Source organism: Macrotis lagotis, chromosome 1 (genome assembly GCF_037893015.1).
Source record: "Macrotis lagotis isolate mMagLag1 chromosome 1, bilby.v1.9.chrom.fasta, whole genome shotgun sequence".
NCBI classification, from domain to species: domain Eukaryota; kingdom Metazoa; phylum Chordata; class Mammalia; order Peramelemorphia; family Peramelidae; genus Macrotis; species Macrotis lagotis.
Window position 1 is genome coordinate 173,496,069 of NC_133658.1, and position 22,142 is coordinate 173,518,210.

General features: G+C 35.2%; 1 protein-coding gene across 15 annotated transcripts in view; it reads left to right on the forward strand.

Moving 5' to 3' along the window:
• Positions 1-22,142, forward strand: part of KIF16B (kinesin family member 16B) — a 563,734-nt gene that overhangs the window by 161,415 nt on the left and 380,177 nt on the right. For all 15 annotated transcript variants that reach the window (XM_074209395.1, XM_074209396.1, XM_074209398.1 and 12 more), the window contains exons 14-15: positions 3,587-3,638; positions 5,618-5,755. In XM_074209395.1, the coding sequence (XP_074065496.1) occupies positions 3,587-3,638; positions 5,618-5,755 (190 nt within the window). The remainder of the gene's footprint in view (positions 1-3,586; positions 3,639-5,617; positions 5,756-22,142) is intronic.

Genomic DNA, 22,142 nt, shown 5'->3' on the forward strand with positions numbered 1-22,142 from the left:
TTAGCCTGACCGTTAAAGCTCTCCACAAACTGAGTTTCACCTGTATTTCTGGACTTCTTTTGTATTATTTCCCTACATTAATTCTCTGTTTCAGTTAGTGTTCTACTAGCTTTTTCTTCTGAAAGATCTTCTCTTTGCTGACTCTGTGCCTTTACACAAATGGCTCCCATGTCTGGTAAACAGGTCCTTCTTTTACTTTGGCTTCTAAGAATTCCCATCTCCCCTCAGAGCACAATGCCAGCACTTCCCTCTGTATTTGTTAAATCTTTTGTTATTTCTCAGTAGAAAATAAGTCCTTTGAGGGTAAGATCTTTAATTTTTTTGTGTTTTTTTTCTAAATAACCTGATAATGCCTTGATTTTGATTGATACTCAATGATTATTTATTGAAACACATTTTAAAATGTGTTGTTATTGATCATAATATTAAACAACAGAGACAAACATATATATATATATATACATATATATATATATATGCATACATATATATGTATATATATATCATTTAGGCAGTCTCCAAAGATCTTTGTCCAAGCTACTATCTAATCATGAGTAACTTTTCTTTTGGTCCATCATTTCAGCTAGTTCTGAATCCACTAATTATATATGATGTAGCCTATAGCTCTTTACTTATCCATTTAAAAAATATTATTTCTAGACTTTGCTGAAATGCTTTGGTAAAATTCAGGAAAACTATGTTTACAGTATCCCTCTAATTAACCAGGCTTAAGCATGTCAAAATATAAAATTAAACTTGGCCTGTTACGATCTTAACTTAATTATTATTTTATTTTAGAGTTTCATATCTCTTTAATAATACATTCTACAATATTAAAGACAAATCACAGTACTATAGTTTTAGGGGCAGTTGAGTGGCACAGTGGATAGAGAACCAGCCCTGGAGTCAGGAGGACCTGAGTTCAAATTTGACTGCAGACAATTAATAATTACCTAGCTGTGTGACCTTGGCCAAGTCATTTAACCTTTCATTGCCTTGCAAAAATCAAAAAAAAAACCCAAACCTTGCATTTAACCTTTGCATTGCCCCCCAAAAGGTACTATAGTTTTTAGACTGTATTTTGAAAAATCATTACATCATTCATTTTTAACTCAATCCTACGGTACCCTTTCTAAGTTATCAAGCATCATCATTGGTGATATCAATAATTCCACCTGAGAACTCTTTTTTTAGGCTCTAATTGTGTAGTTCATCTGTGAACTTGTTAGAGGGCAGGTATTCTGTTGTTTTTCCCCCAGAAAATTAGGAGAGGAAGACTTGCTCTATTATTTTCAGTGATGTCCAACTCTTGGTGACCCCATCTGGGTTTTTTTTTTTTTGGCAAAGATACTGAAGAGGCTTGAGATTTCATTCTCCAGCTCATTTTACAGATGAGAAAACTGAGGCAAACAAAGTTAAGTGATTTACCCAGGGTCAGACAGCTAGTTATATCTGAGGCCAGGAAGGATGAGTCTTCTTGCACTGTTCCCTGGGCAAATTAAATTCACTTAGAATAAATACAAAAGCCTATCATTGCCATTAAGAATTGAGTTGGGAGTGCTGAGGTTCTGAATAGATTAGAACAGTAAAAAAAAAAAAATCAGGCTAACTGCTCATTTTCTCCCTAGAAAGGGGGATGGGAAGAATCTAGTTCTTCTTATCCTTCATATGAAGGCTAAAATTTGTACTAAGACAAGTCAAGAAATTATTAGCCACTCTGTTGGGAGTGGGAGGGATCTCTTTTTCAGATGTACAGGTAAGTGAAACTTCCCCCTGGCACTGTTCAGTTCAGGAAACATTTTTTAAGTACCTATTATACACAAAGAGACAAAAAACAAAGTAGTGTCTAGTGTAGGAACTTATGTTGTGGAGGCAGAGGAGTGATAATATATAGAAGTCAGAAAGACAGAATAGATGAAAAGTCAATACAAAAATAACTCTGGGAGGTGGGGACAGAATAATCAGGATTGAGGTGATCCAGAAAGAGCTGACCCTTAGCTGAGTCTTAGAAGGAGCTAAAGATTCTAAGAGGTGGAAATGAAGAGGAAAGTATGAGAAATGAGGACATTACCATGGCTCATGTCCTTTCCATTAGACTTTTGGAAGAGGGCCCTTTCTGACCACCTGCCTCTCTTGGCTTTTCTGCATTTGTGGGCTGTAGGTATCAAAGAGAAGACCTGGGCACCTGGGTTTTAAGTATTGGGGGGGCATGACACCAAGTCCTTTGAGCAGACATGGTGGAGCCAGAGGAAGAGAAGTGCAGGTTGCCAGACTTTTCACCAGGAGGTAGAATTTAATTTCATTTGCCTAGTAGAGAAGTAATTTTAGTACAAGAAGATCACCAGATCAAAACCTGAATGTGACCTATGTGCCCCTTGAAAGACAAATAAGAGGACATGCTGCCTTGGATATGCAATACATTTTAAAGCTCTATCTTTTTCTCTTGAAATATATTCCCTAGTTTGTTATCCTATTTTTCTACCTATCTGTTCTTCTTCTGTTCAGTTACCATTGTACTAAGTTTGTGGTTTCCTAAATTTCTCTTTTTTCCCTTCGTATTAAGGAAGTTAGTAGTATATTATACATTTTCACCTAAATACTGTCCACCATGCGTCTCTCTTCTTGTTCCAGGATATTTTTACAATATGACTGGGCCTGGAGTCAGGAAAACCTGAGTTCAGATTCAGCCTCAGATACTAGCTTTGTCATTGGGGCAAGTCACTTAGTTTCTATCTTCCTTAGTTGTTCCAGGGTTATTATTGGGATAAATTTAGATAAATTTATTTACACAGCGCTCTGTAAACCTTGAGGTAAGATACAAAAGACTTGACTATTATGATTATGATTGTCTTCCCTTCCCTTTTTTGGTTTATCCTATTTCTCTTGAATAAATTATGCCCCTCTCAAGAGATTTTTCCAACCATGTACCTCTTCCAACCATGATTCACTGAAAACTGTGAGGATAAATTTGATTTCTTATGTTAAGATCTGTAGATTACTATTTTTAGTTGTTCTTTACCCATTTCTGTATAAAAATTTGACACCTTTCTTGTAATTTCTCTTATGTAAACCTCTGGGTGTTTTAATTAATATTCTTCTGCCATAGCAGCCATTTTGTATGGTTTCTAGGTTGTTGGACAGAAGTAGGAAGTTTTCCAGTTCTTCCCCAAATCTTTCCTTTTTTAAATTTAAAGACTATTCATTACATTTACAAAATTTCAAATAAGATCATTTTTATCAGCCATTGTTAGCTGTGCTCTCTACTTGGCCAAGAATCTATTTTACCTCTTTTATAAACCGCTGACCAGAAATCCAGATTTCATTCTCAAATTCTCTCAACTCAAATTTTATCTTCTCTCCCATTGATTTCAGTGAAAGGAGTGATCTCCTCATTACCTTTGCCTGCTATAGATAGTATTCATTAATACTAGGTAATTTTTTATGTCCATATATATATATATATATAATTCAGAGTTTATAGTAGTCATTGGCCTTAGACAAAAGATAATATTAAAGAAAAAACAAAACAATTAAGTATTCTTTTTCCTGATGAGTTATGTTTCCTGATAATATGTTTTCTTCCCAGGAGGGGCAAACTTATGTTGGCAGAGAAGATGCTTCAACTGAACAAGATATTGGTAAGAAATCTTTGGCACATCTCTTTCCTTTTAGCTTTATTATTTAATATATAAGCAACCAATGAGCTTTCATTGATTGATCTGAATTTGACTTGGTATAGGTAAATAAATTGCTTTTTAAACTCTTATTTTGCATTTTTGTTATTTTGAACCTTGCCTTAAAAACTATAATACAGAGAGCAGTTCTTATTCAAAGTAAATGAGTACGCTGTACTGCTCCCTACAGCATGCACATGTGAGTGGATTTTATATATGTCCGGCATTTGAATTTGAAGGATCTCAGGAAGATACTATATAAGAGCAACCCTAACAGTAGCAGCAATAATGACTGCAATAATGACAGCCAGGATTTCTGGGGCATCTCCTATGTACCAGATGCTGGGATAAGGACTATCTGATATTCTCTCTCTGGTCTTCACAACAGCCTGGGAGTTAAGGACTATTATAACCATTTTACATTTGAAGAAACTGAGGTAAATAGCAGTCATATACTTAGGATCATACAGCCATGTCAGTGAGGCAGGATCTGAACTTGGGTCTTCCTGACTTCAGGTTCAGCTCCAGCCCCCTGCCACTGAGTTGCCTCATACTAATGGCAATTTGCAAATTTTATGTAGAGTTCTGGAGAGACTAAATGATGACGTCCTGAGAGTAAAGATAAAGGCAATGGGAACTGTCAGTGCCTAGAGTAATCATTTCATACTCAGTAATCTCCCCCCCCCCCCAAATCTGACCTTGACTACACCAATTGGGGTCACAACCATTTTTTTTGTCTCAGTCTTTGTAAATGGCCAGTTCCAAAACAACAACAAACCATATCTAGTCAGTCATCCACTCTCAGATTCACGTGAAACTTGTCAGATTTGACTTGAACAACAACCCTGGAAAACAGATCCTATCCATTGCTGGAGCTTTTCTGTCACGAAATCCAGTCTGAACTGCTGTATACAGGTATAAAATTTAGGTTCAGAGCTTGTGACTCAATAAAATATCAAGTGAGCTTTAGTGGGTGATCTTAAGAAATTGTCTTTAACTCCCACAAAAATGATACAAAACCCTTTTGACTTTTGATAGATGAAGTGACCAGGCTTATTATATCATCAGGCTTTTATTTTTCCCAGTTCACTCATCCAGAACAGAGCCCTAGCACTGCCGTGTTTTCTGGATTATGCCCACCAGAAGAGAATTCTTTCATAAATACTGCAGACTCTGACCCTTGAATGTGTCTTCACTTGCTTTCTTGGGGTTCTTTGGAGTAGTGCTGCACCACTCCGTGGCCATCCTAAGCATAGCCTGGGCTACCCCTGCTTCCTGCTGCCAAGATACAGAAAGTGAGGTGGTTCTTTGCCTGCTTGGCTCTCCTCTTACCTCCATCTAACTGATTACATTGCTATTACTTTCTATGGCAGTGAAAAATTATTGAAATGACAAAAAAATGATAGCAAAAAGTCAATTATAGAATTGTTTTAGTTCAGGAAATTAAAAACTTCATTTTTGAAAAAATTATTTTCCTAAATCAGTAATTCTCACACTTATTTTATACAATAATCTGCAGTTATTGTTAATATTCTGGTGTGTTAAAAATTCCTAGAAACCTGTAGTATATTACTGTGAATGTTCTTTAAAATTTTATATAGTCTAGGATCATCAATTTGGGTGGTACCTTTGAGATTAACCTACAATCCATTCTCATTCTGTGCAGATTATGAAACTGAAGTCCAGAGAGGTGAAAAGATAGATCCAGACTAACAGAGCTAGTTAGGGGCAATATTAGGATTTGAATCTGGGTCTCAGGCCTCCCAGGCTTCTGCAGTTTGTACCATATTCCTAGCATTCATTTTATGGAGCACATTTATAAACCTCAAAGGGATTCAAAAGATCAAAAAAATATTTTGAATCCAAACAGGAAGGACAAAGAGAAGAGATGGTATAAAAGAGAGAATCTTCCTCATTATTTACGGATTTATTTCATAATATAGTTCTTCATGGCCTGGATTTGGAAAGTGAGCACTGTATCTTTGAAAATGTCAATGGAACAGTAACCTTAATACCACTGAATGGATCTCAGTGCTCTGTGAATGGGATTCAGATCCTAGAAGCTACACACCTCAATCAAGGTATTTGACCTAGACCTTTTTCCTAGTACCTAGTAATGTTTTATTATTGTAAGAAATATAATAAGTATTTATTTTTATCCAATAATAAACAGTAACTGATGCTATCTGTGGATAAGACAATAATTAGACAATCTTAAATTTGACTAACTGATTTTGCTTGAATATAACTGAAGCACTTGTGTTTCTCTTGAGTTTCCTTCTGCTCCTTAATACTCAGCATATCCTTCAGCAGCTAAGTGGTGCAGTGGATAGAGTGTCAGACCCAGTGTAGATAGGAAGAATCACCTTCCTGCGTTCAAATCCAGCCTCTGACCCTGGGCTTGTCACTTAACTCCAATTGCCTCCATGTCATCACGTGTCGAATAGCTGGAGAAGGAAGCAACAAACCACTCCAGTACCTTTATGAAAAAACTTCAAATGAAGTCATAAAGAATCAGACATGCCTAAAGTGACTGGACAACAAATGTCCAGAAAAGAATTTATCTTTACCCTTTCCTCTTGCAGCCCATTTTTGTTATTTTCTGTGCCTATTGAGAGCATCACCAGCCTTCAGTCAATGAAGTTTGAAGCCACCGAGTCATTTTTTATTTTCTCTATCAGCTTCTCCCTTGCTCTTATCAAAATTATTCCAAAGTTTTGTTCTTTTCTACTCACACATGTCTCTCACATTCATCTCTTTGTCTTCTGTCACCAGGTTACTGTCAATTCAGGCCCTCATCACCTCTTGCCTTGATGATTGCAGTAACCTCTTGACTAGGCTACCTGCTTTCAATCTTTCCTCCCTGCAATCCATTTTCTACATAGATGTCAAATTAATATTCTCAAGATCTGGGTCAAGGCAGATCACTCCTGTTCAGAACTCTTCAGCGACTCCTTGTTATTGCCTCAAGGACAAATTACAAACTCCTTGGCATTTAAAGCCTTCCACAGTCTGGCTTCCAGACTTTTTTTCCTCTTCACATTCTTGATGTTTTAGCAAAACTGGCTTATTTTATGTTCCTGCAAATTGGCATTCCAAGTCCCTCCTTTTCCCTGGCTTCTTCCCCCATGATCTATTATCTCCTTGTTCTTACCTCTTAGAATCTCTAGCTTTTTTCAAGACTCAGGTAGCACTACTTATGGGATTCTGCCCCCCTCCTTTGGTTGTTAATCCTTCCTGAAATTCCTTCTACTTATTTGTCTTTGTAATTTTGGCCTACTTCTGTTTAATGTAGTTCTTACATTGTTCTGTTCTTGTTTTCATATTCCCAGTGCCTATTATTAGTATTTTACATATAGTAGTAACCTAATAAATGATTCCTGAATTTAAATGTTAACCGTCATTGTATCAGTGAATACAAAGTGTCCATATATTTTTTTTAAAACATTATTTTAATCAGGCATATAAAGACCTGGCTTTGGGCATTTAAATATTTTTTTAAAGGGGAAAATAATTACTTTTATTGGTGTATCGAAAAGAGCTTTGAACTTTGATTCAGAAGACATGCGTGCCAGTTGACACTCTACCTTTTAATAGAAGTAATATAACATAGTAGGAAGTTGATTGAATTTGGAGTCAGGACAACCAGATAATCTTTGAGGCTGAGCTTCATCCCGACACTAATTGTGTGACCTTGGGCAAGTAACCTAATCTTCTTCATTGTGTGGCTTTCCACAAGTTGACTTTCATGGATTTTTGCATTTGTTTTATTATGTTGTAAAATCTTATTCTTGACTATAAAAAATGAGGTGGGGGCACATTATTAGTAATTATTATGAAAACAATTTCAGAGTTTCAGTGGATGAATGCAAGCTCAATGTGGGTCAGCAGGATAAGGTGGCAGCTAAAGAAGGTAATAGGATCTTGATCTTCATTAAGGGACACATCATTTCCAAAAATGGAGAGGTCATAGTCTCACTGTCTCATCAATAAAATGTTATATTTTGAACAGTATGTCCTAGAGAGCTGACCTTAAAGTTTTACAAAACCTTGGATCAAGTTCTGCCCACAATAAATATTGGCTGAATGACCACTTATCCTCTATGATCTAGGTAGTGCTTATTATTATTATTATTATTATTATTATTATTATTATTATTATATAATTAGATTATGTTAGATTATAATTAGACTGAAGGACATTATTGCTGCTTTCAAGTAGTTAGAAGCCTATTATGTGAGAGAGGGTTTAGATTTTTTTCTGTCAGGTTCCATAAGACGGGATTGGAAATAAAGGGCAAATATTGAAGAGATTTAGGTTTGACGTCAGGAGAAACTTCCTAACAGTTGGAGTTATACAAAGTGGAATGAATTGCCTTGAGAGATTATGGGTTCCCTATCTTTGGAGTTTCTCAAGAAGAGACTGGATAACGACTTAGTGTGGTGTTGTAGTGGGAATTCCATTCACATGTAAGTTCTTTGGGATGTCTGCCTAAGACCCTTTCAATGTGTAATTGTGTGATTCTTTGGAAGAAACATACAGATTGATGCAATTCCAGGTTTCTTGGAGTATACCTGAACCCCAAAGTTACTATCATTATCTATTGGAATTTAGCAAGAGCTAAGTTCCCTCACTGTTATAGACTACAAATTATTTTTATTCATTGACCTTTGCCCTCACTTGAACTTTCATATGGACAGTGAAAGTCTATTAAAGTATTCATTGCCAGTTCAAAGATGATTGGAGCTAAAAATTTTTCCTTAATATTAATGATTAAAGTCACTGTGTGGCTTATCCAAGGAAAGTGGTTATATTAATTGGTATTCAAGGTTAATTGTCAGGATGTTCTTTCCCTGAAGGGTGCTATTAATTGTTTTACTCCTGTGATGGCATGATTTTCAATTCTGATGGTTTAGAGCACCTCTGGCATTCTTCTATGCCACAGACTTCTCAGTATCACTGTTAATGAAATAGAGGTAAAATGCTATGTCAGAAGGTATTAGGATGCTAGAGTATAAGATCTAATTGTCCTTAACAAGTCTGAAGGCAATGAAATCCTACATTGTGTTATTTCCCAAGGCAATACATAATATAATCAAGTAGTAATGTGATTAGGATTTTTTTAAATTTCACTTAGACATTGCAGCTCTCCAGGCTACATGGATGCTAAAAAATAAAGAATTACAGTATTACAATTAGTTCTTCCTTTAATTTAGTCAATTGCATTTCAACACACATTTAGATACCTACTATGTGTTCGAGGCAGTGCTGCCTATCATATGTGCAAGATAGTACAATAAATCCCAGGCTTATAAAGATGAAAAACAATACAACTTCTACCTTTTACATTCTACTAAGGAACATTTGTTATGTACACAATGTCTGTAATACCATTTAAAAATAATTCACTTAGAAGGGACATTAAGGCAGATTGGTACAGAAGTCATTATTTTGTTTTCCTGTGAGCAGTAATCTTTGGCTCATTTTCCCACATAAGAAAATTAAAGGTTAAGATATATGTGACTTGATTATTAATAAGAGCTGGGTAAATCAACTGAAGATACTGTCAGTCAAATACAAATTAGGGAAGACTAGTCTTATGTTTTCATAACTTTAAATATATAATGGGTTATTCAAATAGATGTAGGAGGAACTTCCTGTGGCCTCCAGGATCAACGGTCCTCATTCCTTAAGTCATTGCACAATCTGGGTCCAAACATCTATACTGCCTCAGTTTATAGTTCTAAACCTCAAACAATCTCAGCTGCACCTGCATTTCCAAGAATATACTTCTTTATTTCCACCTTTTCAGTACAATTCAATAAACGCAGCTCTGGGCACTATGCAAGATCATCCCTACCCTCAACAAGCTTATAGTCTCGGGTAAAATGGCACATAAAAGAAGGCAAGAACATGGGAGTGGAGTGTGTGAGGGGGACACTAGGGCTTGAGACCAGGAATGGCAGCAGATGCAGCCTGGGTGAGCCCAGTGTCTAGTTTCTGTACTCTGTAAAATGATGGCTTTGTGAGAAACGTGGCTCTGTAGCCCCTCTGGTCAGAGGAGGGAGGTGCCGATCCTCAAGGCTGGAGTCAGCAGCTTGGTGTGGGGAGTTGATGTGTCTGACCTGGAGAGGTAGAGTTGAAGTCGGGGGCAGAGCAGACACACACACAGTAGTATTTCTTCTTTCAGTAGTATCCTTAAACATTTTTAAGGCTCAGCTCATGTGCCAACTTGTCCTTGAAGCCTTTCTTGATGATGACCTGTTCCCTCGCCTTCTCTCACATATATCACTGATCTTTCCCTCCAATTTCCTTCTGTTTATTTAAGGGTGTACATGTAGTAAGCTTCTTGAGGACAAACTCTTTCATATTGGACTTTTTCTCCTCAGGGACTTAGCATAATTCTCTGAACATAAGTTGCATGTTGAATCGAACTCAAGGCAGGAAGGAAATGAGAAGAGATGTCATGGTTGATTCTCAATCCTGGGACAATTTCAGTGGATGAAAATGGGATAAATGGCCTCATTGTAGTTAGGAGGGGACAAACACACAGGTGTCAAAATTGTTTACCAATTTAAACTATCTTTACAACTAATGATTCTGACAAAGGACTCATTTCTAAAATATGCAGAGAACTGAGTCACATTTTTTTTTTTAAAAAAGTCATTTCCCAGTTGATAAATGGTCAAAGGATATGCAAAGGCAATTTACAGATGAGGAGATCAAAGCAATCCATAGCCATATGAAAAATTGCTCTAAATCATTGATTATTAGAGAAATGCAAATTAAAGCTTCTCTGAGGTACCACCTCACACCTTTCAGACTGGCCAATAGGGCCAGAAAGGATAATGATCATTGTTGGAAGGGTTGTGGGAAATCTGGGGCACTATTACACTGTTGGTGGAGCTGTGAACTCATCCAACCTTTCTGGAGAGAAATTTGGGACTACACCCAATGGGTGACAAAAATGAGCATACCCTTTGATCCAGTAATACCACCACTAGGTCTGTACCCTGAAGAGATGATGAAAAAGGGTAAAAACATCACTTGTACAAAAATATTTATAGTAGCCCTGTTTGTGGTGGCAAAGAATTGGAAATTGGGTAAATGTCCTTCAATTGGGGAATGGCTTAGCAAACTGTGGTATATGTATGTCATGGAACACTATTGTTCTATTAGAAACCAGGAGGGAACAGGAATTCAGGGAAGCCTCGAGGGATCTGCATGAACTGATGCTGAGTGAGATGAGCAGAACCAGAAAAACACTGTACACCCTAACAGCAGCATAGGGGCAATGATCAACCTTGAAGGACTTGGTCATTCCATCAGTGCAACAATCAGGGACAATTTTGGGCTGTCTGCAAAGGAGAGTACCATCTGTATCCAGATAAAGAACCCGTGGAGTTTGAACAAAGTTCAAGGACTATTCCCTTTAATTTAGAAAAAAAATCCCAGATATCTTATTGTCTGATCTTGTTATGTCTTATACTTTTTGTTTCTTCCTTAAGAATATGGATTTCTCTCTCATCACACTCAATTTGGATTAATGCACAACATGGAAACAAAGACCAACAAATTGCTTTCTGTGGGGGGGGTAAGATTGGGGGAAAAATTATAAAACTCAAAATCTTTAATAGAAAAAATTGTTTCCAAATTTACTCCATTTCTTTTTATCTTGGTTACAGTGGTTTTGTCTGTGCAAAAGCTTTTTAATTTAACATAATCAAAATCTTCTAGTTTGGTTTTAGTAATGTTCTCCATCTCTTTCTTAGTCATAAACTGCGTCCCTTTCTGTAGATCTGACACGTGTGTGTGCGTGTGTGTGTGTGTGTATTTGTTGTATCTACATATTATATAGGTATAATCATGTAAAATTTATTTCCTTCTTAGCTGTGTTATAAAAGAGAACACAGAGCGAAAAAAGAAAGTAAAAGATGTATGCTTTGATTTGCTTTCAGACTCTATCAGTTATATGCAGAAAGTGTATAGCATTTTTCATCATGGATCCTTTGGAATTATTTTATATTATTGTATTGCTGAGAATGGCTAAGTCATTCACAGTTGATCATCATATAATACTACTATTACTGTAGAGCAAGGGCTGACCAACCTTACTTTTAAAAGTTTTTATTGAAACAATAGACAATATATTTTGATTTGCTATTTTAGTGAGAGTTCTGTGATAATTTGGTTTAGTTTACTAAAGCATTTAATAAACTCATAGTTGGGCCTCATAAAATTGCTGCATGAGCCACATGCATTTTGGACAGCCCTCCTGAAGAAGACATTTTATTTTAAACCCAACCCAACAAGAAGAATTGGATCAGGAAAAAGAATAAGAGAAGCCAAAGACTTAGGTGTTACATAGACAGCTCTTGGTTCTCTATCTTGAACATTTTCTTCAAGAAATGAATGATGACCTGGATCAGGTGAGCAGTGAATTATACTTTTTTATAGATAGGATAAGATTTGTTATAGAAGTGTGAATTTTCCAAGACACAATCAACTTTTGAGATCATCAATTTGCCATTATTGTTATCAGATTTACTAAAAGAACATAAGAATAATAATGAGAAAAGTGATGATTATAATTCCAAAAAGCTTAATCTTGAACTATGTAAATAACTAGTTAAAATATTAAATGAGAAATATATAACAAATAACATTGACACTAATTGTAATAATTTTCTTATAGTTTAACCAGTGTAAAGTAATTGCAGCAACAAGGAGGAAAGAAGCCAGAAAGTACCTTAGCAAGGCTCTGAATTTCTTTTCTTCTTTTTTTTTTCCTTTTTTTTTTTTTAGACCTTTTCAAGGCAAATGGGGTTAAGTGACTTGCCCAAAGCCACAAAGCTAGGTAATTATTAAGTGTCTGAGGCCGGATTTGAACTCAGGTACTCCTGACTCCAGGGCTGGTGCTCTATCCACTGCACCACCTAGCCGCCCCAAGGCTCTGAATTTCTTGCCAAAAGGAGTAAAGTGTTTTAAAGGTTTTTTTATTTGGACATCCTGAAAAAGGATGATTTGCTCAAACACACCTTTCTTACAGACCTCGTTATAATAACATATCTTACTATCAGTACATCCAAATCACTTGAGATTTCTTGAAATATATAACAATAGAAATAACTTTTCTGCATCTCTTTAATAAAAAATATCAACTAAAGCATAAAAAAAATATGTATTTTCACCAAAGGAGTCTGATAGTTGAGATCTAGTCTAGAGCAAGGTCAAAAAAAGCATTCCTTGTGACCTCTGAAGAGAGGTAATAGTTCTTCTTCTGACTGCATCATGCCCCTAGAATATTACAGAGCTTTTAGTTACCTGTAATGAGTAACTTAAGGCAATTTGGCCAGATCACTTACAAAAGAAAGACCAAGTAAATGAAATGTGCCTGTCTATAGCCTAGATTTTGCTCCCAATAGATCTTGGCCATCCATATGCATTTATCTAAAACAGAAAGTACAGATGAACATGATTAGACCCACAACTGAATTGTAGGAAAATAGGTTGAATTGCTTTTGGAAACTTAGAATTTTTTTTTTTTTTGTTTTTTTTATTGACCCCTAAGCTTTCCATGGAAAAAAAAAACCAGAAATTTTTATTACTAACTTTTTAAAACTTGCTCAGATTTTCTCTATTTCCCCTCCCCAACATACCTATTTTTCATAATAGAGAAATTTTTTTTTTTAGTTTTTTTCAAGGCAAATGGGGTTAAGTGGCTTGCCCAAGGCCACACAGCTAGGCAATTATTAAGTGTCTGAGACCGGATTTGAACCCAGGTACTCCTGACTCCAAGGCCAGTGCTTTATCCACTATGCCACCTAGCCACCTCTGAGAAATTTTTAAGTAGAAAATTAATACAATAAAAAAACAACAAATACCTTGATATTACATGCTGTTTTCTATATCTTTGAACCTTCTGCCCCTCCACCTCTGCATCTGAGTATAGAGAAGATATTTTTCTCATATTTCTTAATGTACTTTATAATTTCACAATATTCATATTTTTTATTTTGTAGTGGTGGTTCTCTCTACTTTTGCATTGTTACAGTTATTGCTTGTTTTCTAGATTTTTATTAATCATCTCTGTTTTCAAAAAAATTATTTTCATCCATAAGCACATGTATATTTTTAAGTTACAAAATTTCCTTCCATCTTCCGTTCTCACCCTCACCCCTCAGCTATGAACAGTCAGGTTAGATTGTACATACATACATATTTTGGATAAACATTTATATATTATTCATTTTCTGTACGAGGAATTAGGATTAAGGCAAAGAGATATTTTTTAAAGTGTTCATAAGATTCTGAAGGGTTGGTCTTTCTTTTCTTTTTTGTTTTGTTTTGTTTTTCCTTCCTCTGAATGGGGATATAGTCCATAGTCTAATAGTTGTCCTAGCTCTCTGAGCTGCTTCCATCAAGGTTGATCATCTCATAATATTGTTGGTAATCTATAGTATTCCTGTACCATAATTTGTTTAGCCATTCCCCAATTGATGGGACACTAATTATCTCTTTTATAGTATATTCTAGAAAATTTTTAATAATTAGTTCTTAATAGTGGTCTAAAGTTTATAGTTTCTGTTCTTTAGGACATTTTCTCTTTTCTGTTCCTTTTTTCTCCTACATCACTGGTGGTGATTTAGCAATCATATCCTCTATTTCTGCGAATATCTAAGAATGTGGTTCATCTATCTGTAACTTGTTGAATTGTATTTGTGATTCCATTGCTTTATGACAGTTCCAGTGCCCTAAGCTATGGGTAATGCTATCAGTGTAATGCTATCAGTCTTCACTAAATGTAACTCCAGTACTATCAATCTTCTCTAAATGTAACTCAACCATTCTATATCTTAGGATCTCAGAGAGTTGTCTATAGCATACGATCAGTGTCAAACTTGAACTTAGGCACTCTCTCATCAGTAGTCAATGATGCTTGTCCTCCATTTTTAATCTACATATTTATATTAGTTATCAACTCCCCTTAGCCCTTTTTTGGTTTTCTTCTTTCCATTACAGGGAGGAAATTAAGCAAAATTTAAAAATCGAGCAATTCTACCTTCCCTATGATTCCTGTCATTTCATTAATGCAAAATAGCAGTTTTTCCCCATCTTTGGTCCTGTACTTTCTCCTAAAATAGCTTTAAAAAATTCCTTAACTTCCTTTACCTACCTCAGTTCATTTTGATTTTAATACAAGTGACTATTTTTTAAAAAATGAATTTTATTGATACCTGAATTTTCCTCTTATGTCATTCTCATTAAATTATTTTTTTTTAATTTTATTTAAGTCATTGGGGTTAAATGATTTGCCTAAGGTCACACAGCTAGGCAAATATTAAGTGTCTGAGGCTGGATTTAAACTCAAGTTCTCCTGACTCCAGAGCCAGTACTCTATCCACTGTGCCACTTAGCTGCCCCTCATTACATTATTCTTATAGAACCATTTCTTGCATTTTTTTTAATGCTGTGTTACCTTTCCTTGCTTTAATCTTCTGTACATGAATCTAAGTTGGTTCTTGAGGCTTCTGTACATACTCATGAATCTCTTCAGATACCAACTTTTTTTCATGACATCAGAAATTTTGACATTGAAACTTCAGAATTTCTTTCTTATTAGTTTCCCCATTTTTCTACACTGATTTCCCTTGATAGGATCCATAGGTCAAACCCTCCTTTATATCTTTTGAAATCTTGTTGCCTCAAATTTAAAGTACATGTGAGATTATGCCTAGTGTTTTTCTATGTTCTTTTACCTGTAGGGTCACAAACTTTAAGAGGAAGTGGTCACTTTTCCTTCCGCCAAGGGTTTACATTTTTTCTTTCCCAATTAGCAGTTGTTCCCAATTAGTGATAATTGGAGTCAGAATATACTTTCGCCCACTTGCTTTATCCATCTTTTGAAGGATGAAATTATCGATTAGATCCACTCAACAAATTATTGGTTGTTTTACTTTTGTTCAAGAAAGATCTCCTGTAGATATCTGTACAATTGTAGTTCCCATCTATATGATACCTCTTTCCCTTTTTCTGTTCAGATAATCTGTAGTATTCATAGCATACTTTAAAAGCATACTTTCAGAGAATCTTGGAATCTTATGGAGCTTTCCCCAAAATAACTATAGATGAAATCTCTAAACAGATCCTTAAGTGACAGAGCCCCCCCCCCCAAAAAAAAACTCCCAAAAAATAAAAAACAGTGTAATAACTTTTCAGTTCAAGATAACTTGGAGGAACTTCAAGAAAGATCATGTGGGTGAAAGGGGAGTGTAGTCCAACATAGGCAGTAGAGCTGGGAAGCCAGTGGGAGACTCTTAGCCACAGCACAGCTCATGTCACAGCTCAGCAAGCCAGCAGTAAGGGTGCTAGTCCCCCTTTGGAAGATAAAATTCAGGACCCAATAAGGTTGTTGTTGCAGCCTTAGGCTAACTGAACACAAGGAGCAAACCACATGTGCCTGAGACTGCTACGGAAAGTCAGAGACCAGACCCCTGTGCCTAGCACATAAAGCTTGGAGTCATCCACCCATCATCACCAATCCAAGAACAGAGCTTAGCTTTCAAAATGAGCAAAAAACAAAAAGAAAGTTTGTACAATTTCTTTCAAGAAACTTTCAAGGAAAATCCCCCTAATATCCTAGAAAAAGAAGATAAAATAGTGCTTAAAAGAATCCATTAATCACCCCCCCCCCCCGAAGGAGATGCCAAAATTAAAAGCGCCAAAGAATGTCATAGCCAAATTTCAGAATTATCAGCTGAGGGAGAAAATACTGTAAGTAGTTAATAAGAAGCAATTTAAATTCTAGGAAGACAGAGTAATGATTTTCCAGGACTTATCAGCTTCAACATTAAAAAATTGGAGGGCCTAGAATATGATATTCTAAAGAACAAATGAGTTTGGATTACAGTCAAGAATCAACTACCTTGCAAAATTTGGAATATTCTTTTGGGGAAAAGATGGTTTTTCATCAAATAGAGGACTCCAAACTTAACTGATAAAAGGTCAAAATTGAACAGAAAATTTGATCTTCAAGAATAAGACTCAAGAGATACCTAAAAATGTAAATAGAAAGGGAAAAAAATTAGTCAATAGCACTAAACTTTTTACATCCCTGCATTGAAAGATATTACTTATAAATCTTGAGAATTATATTTCTCTGAAGACAGTTGAAAGGAAACATACTTAGATAGAAGTTGTGAGTATAAATTGATTATAATGTGATGATATTTATAACTCTTGAATTATATTTCTATTATGACAGCTGGAGGGATGTACTTGGAGGGTGTAAATACAAGACAGGTATCAAATAAGACATGAAAAAAAGATTATATTGGGAGAAGACAGCGGCATAAGTGGATAAATAGCACCATATGATGAAGCACAAAGAACCTGTTATAGTAGAAGAAAAGAAGGGTGGGTGTGAGCACTGAATAAATTTTATTATCAGCAGATTTTGTTCAAAAGGGAAATGATTTGTATTCTCAACTGCTTTTAGAAATTTATACTACCTTACAGAGAAGTAGGAGAAAGAGGGAAGAAAGAAGAAAGTGGGGCTGATAAAAGGAAGGGGGAAAAATAAAAAAGGGAGGGGGGTTGATAGAAGGGAGAGCTGATTGGGAGGCAACATTCAGAAACAAAACATTGGAAAGGAGGGATAGGGGAAAGATAGGATGGAGAGGAACATAGAGTAATCATAACCGAATGTGAATGAGTTGTACTCCATAAAATAGAAGTGGAAAGCAAAGTAGATTCAAGAAACACATTCGAAGCAGAGAGATACACGCAGGGTAAAGGTAAAAAAAGCTGGAGTAGAATGTATTATGCTTCAATAGATGTAAAAAAAAAGTAGAAATAGCAGTCCTGAACTTAGATAAAGCAAAAGCAAAAATAGTTCTATATTAAAATGGATAAGGAAGGAACCTATATCTTCATAAAAGATACCAAAGTCAATGAAGTAATTTCAATATTAAACATATATGCACCAATGGTATAGCATTCAAATTCTTAGGGAGAAGCTGAATAAGTTACAGGAAGACATAAAAAGTAAAACTATATTAGTGGAGAAGTTCAACTATCTTTTCTTAGAATTAGATAAATCTAACCATAAAATTAACAAGAAGGAGTTAAGGAGGTGAATAGAATTTTGGAAAAGTTAGATATGATAGACCTGTGGAGAAAACTGAATGAGGATAGAAAATAATATAACTTTTCTGTGGTACCTTGTAGGTACCTGGTACCTACACAAAAATTGACCACAAATTGGGACATAAAAACCTCACAATCAAAAGCAAAAAATGCAGAAATATTAAATGCATCTTTCAGATTGTGATGCAACAAAAATTACATATGGGCCATGGAAAGATAAGCTAAAAATTAATTGTAATTTTTAAGAATAAATAGATCAAATAAAAAATCATAGAAATAGTCAACTATTTCATTCGAGACAATGACAATGATGAGACATCATAACAAAACTTGTGGATTTTAGCCAAAGCAGTTTTTAGAAGTTTTATATCTCCAAATGCTTACATGAATAAAATAGAGAAAGAGGAGACTAATGAATTGTGTATGCAACTAAAGAAGCTAGAAAAAAAGCAAATCAAAAATCCCCAATCAAATACTAAATTAGAAATTCTTAACATCAAAGATCAAATTAATAAAATTGAAAGAAAACTTCAATTAATAAATAAAACTAAGTTAATTTTATGAAAAAAACAATAAAATATGGATAAACTTTTTGTAAAACCAACATGATGGTGATGCCTAAATTTGAAAGAGTCAAAAGAAAGAAAGGAGATTATAGACCAATTTCCCTAATAAATATTGATGCAAGTATTTTAGATAAAATATTAGCAAAGAGATTATAGCAAATTATCCCTAGGATAATAAACAATCAGGTAGCATTTGTAGGCAGGGATGGTTCAATATTAGGAAAATTATCATCATAATTGACCACATCAGTAACAAAACTAACAAATCATATGATTATCTCAATAGGTACTGAAAAGGTTTTTGACAAAATCCAGCATCTGTTCTTTTTTAAAACCATTAGAAATAAATAGATTTTTCCTTAAAATTATAAGAAGAAGTATCTAAAACCATCAATAAGCCTTATATGTTATGTGGATAAGATAGAAGCACTCCCAGGAAGATCTCATTATCATCACTATTATTCAATATTGAATTAGAAATGTTACCTTTAGCCACAAGAGAAGAAAAAGAAATTGAAGTAATTAGAATAATAGACAGTGAGGAAGCAAAACTCTCACACTTTGCAAAAGATATGATGGTATACTTTGAGAATCCTAGAAAATCAAATAAAAACTATTTGAAGCAATTAAGAACTTTAGCGAAGTAGCAGGATATCAAATTAATCCACTTAAATTATCTGCATTTCTATATATTGCCAACAAAGCTCAACAGCAAGAGATGGTAAGAAAAATTCCATATAAAGTAACTGTTGAGAATTTGAAATACTTGAGAATCTGCCTCCCAGGACAAACTCAGAAACTTTCCACACAATTACAAAACACTTTTCACACAAATACAGTCATATCTAAATCATTGGAAAAATGTCACTTGCTCATGGATAGGTTGAGCTAATAGAATAAAAATGATAATTTTTAAATTACTAGTTCAGTGCCATACCAGTCAAACAACCAAAAAATTATTTTACCTAGCTAGGAAAAAATAGTTACAAAATTTATCTGGAGGAACAGAAGGTCAAGAATGCCAAGGGATATAGTGGAAAAAAATGCAAAGTAAAGGTGGCCTTGCTGTACCAGATCCCAAACTATTATATAAAGCGACAGTCATCAAAGCTGTCTGGTACTGTCTAAGAATTAGAGTGGATCAGTGAAATAGATTAGGTATAAAATTGGCCATAGTAATCAACTGTTTGATGAACCCAAAGATTCCAGCTTCTGGGAAACTCATTATTTGACAAAACTGCTAGGAAACCTGGACAGTAGTATAGCAAAATCCAGACGTAAACCAGCATCTCACACCCTAAACCAAGATAAGGTTTAAATGTGTACAGGATTTAGTCATAAGGGGTGACACCATAAGCCTTTTCTTATGTTCTTATTATATTATGCTACTCAGTACCTATTTACTGTCCCTCACCCATTTACTTATTCTGTGTTGTTTGAGAAAAGTATACCCATCCAAAGTCATATTCCAGGCTTGGATCTTATTCTGCTAACTCTCAGTGTTAGGAGGTCAGGTTTTTTTCCCTAATATATTGCTTGTTTTTTAACCTTTGTGCATTTAGGGGTAGACATTTTTAGGCTCTTTTTATTTTTTAACTTTGTCTTTTGTTAACTTCTGAGTATCTCAACTTTATTTTTATTCCTAAATTATAATTATATGGTATCAAGCTGAGAGGATTTGTATCACGTTCTGTAAGATCCCCTATGACTCCTTAAACACACACCTTCCCCACATTCCAGTTTTCATCCCTCTTAATTGGCTTTGTCAGAAGTTAGTACAGAATGCCAGAGGAGGATGACCTGGATGTTGAGCAGGTTTCGAGATCATCCATGTGAAGAACAAGGGACAAAATTAGGGAACTTTAACCTGAAGCTGAGAATACTTAGGGAGAAGGATGGATTTAACTTGATATTAATTATTTAATGAATTGTCATGTGGGGAGAAAGATATGGTCTTTTTTTGTTTGGTCTCAGAACCAGAAGCAGTTAATGGATGCTCAGAAAGGTATGTTTAAGTTTGATGTAAAGATAACTTCTTAGCAATGAGAGCTATTCCAAAGTGGAATGGTCTGCTTTGGGACACAGTGTTATTCTTCTCACTCAGTCAAGGTTAAGTTGTCTTCTGAGGATCTTTCCCACTGAGATTCTGTGATTCTTATCACCTTCTTGGCAGACATGCTGTAAGTCATACTGTAAGTCAAAGTCTGAAAATTACACAATCAATTGAGTTTGAGTGGACCTCACTACTATATCAGGGTTTCTCAAATAACTTAAAATTATGGAGTTGACAGATTTTATCTAAGAACTAAATTTAGTCTCGTCTCCTTGCCTTTCCTTGAAAAAAAATTATTGTATTGGCATTCTCATTGTCTTTAGCACCTGGAATGCCCTTTTAACTTTCTTGTGTGTCTTATTTTAGCTTTTTGTTCCCTTTCTGATTTAAGAGGGGATTAGATTTAATATTCTCACTGCTTTGTCAGATTCTATTAATCTCAGTTCTGAGCTCTTAAACTTCTAATTTCTAAATGATTTCTCTTTATTTCTTCAAAACCATCACCACCACCCACATCATCCTCATCCTCATTCTCATCATTATCATCATTAACATCCAAGAGTATTTACTAAGTGTGAACATCAATATGAACTCTGATAATCATCCTGAAGTTTATTTCATTTCCTTTCAATTTGATAAGCAAGACCTCATAGAGCAAAAGGGATGATCTCCAGTGATGCAAAAATATCAAACTCAGGAAAACAAAAACTGGAGCAGACCATTTGATAGAATTTCTCCCTTTTGCAGATGGAGAGTTCCAAAAGGACCAGACTCTGGTACAGTAGTGATGGGACTAGAGACTTGATTTTTGACTATGTCACCTTAGGCCCTTCACCTGGACCTCTTTCTTCATCCTTAAGATAAGGGTTAATTTATCCTCCCTCAGTCTCAACTTTTTCCTCTGTACAAAGAATGATTTGGTCTAGATGCCCTTAGAGATCACCTTCTAGCTCCAGTTTTATGACCCTGTGATATTACCTATTGAGTAATTTGTTAACCACACTAGGGGGTCATCTAGATCAAGTGAAATAACATACAAGAATATTATCAACCTTAAAGCCCCATAGCAAGGCCAGTGTTTCTTTCCCTTCTGGCCCTAAATGCTTTGATCTTTCCACAGGTAGGTGTTAATATAAATCTGAATCAATAGAAGGATCTTGGGATCCAATGTTTGTGTGTTATGTTATCATTGAATTTGATCCCTATTGAATCTGACAGTTTGACTTCCAAAGGCTTTGTGTTTTCTGCTCTAGTTGTTTCTGGCTATTGCTTGATATTCTGTATTCAAATGTCTCTTTTCATTAGTAAATTACTATTCATTTGGAAATGTGTGATTTAGACTGTTCCATTAAAAAGCACATATAGTAATTACCACTTCCTTATCTAAATCACTTCAAACACTTGTGAATTCCAGCTAATGTGAACTTTGTCTAAATATAGCAAGTCCTCAGTATCAGAGGAAACATTTTACTTGGATCAGTTTTTCAGTTCAACACAAATCAGAAAGCATTTTATCAGGTACTTTCAATGTGGAAGTGCTAGACCCTGGAGATACAAAGAACACAATCCTTGCCCACTTGGTATTTATAGCCTCCTGACCCTAACATTACATTTATTTGCATTTGCCAACTTTCAGACTTCAGACAACATGTAGATCCACCCCCACCCCCCTTCCCCATATGGCAAAAGGAAATATTTTC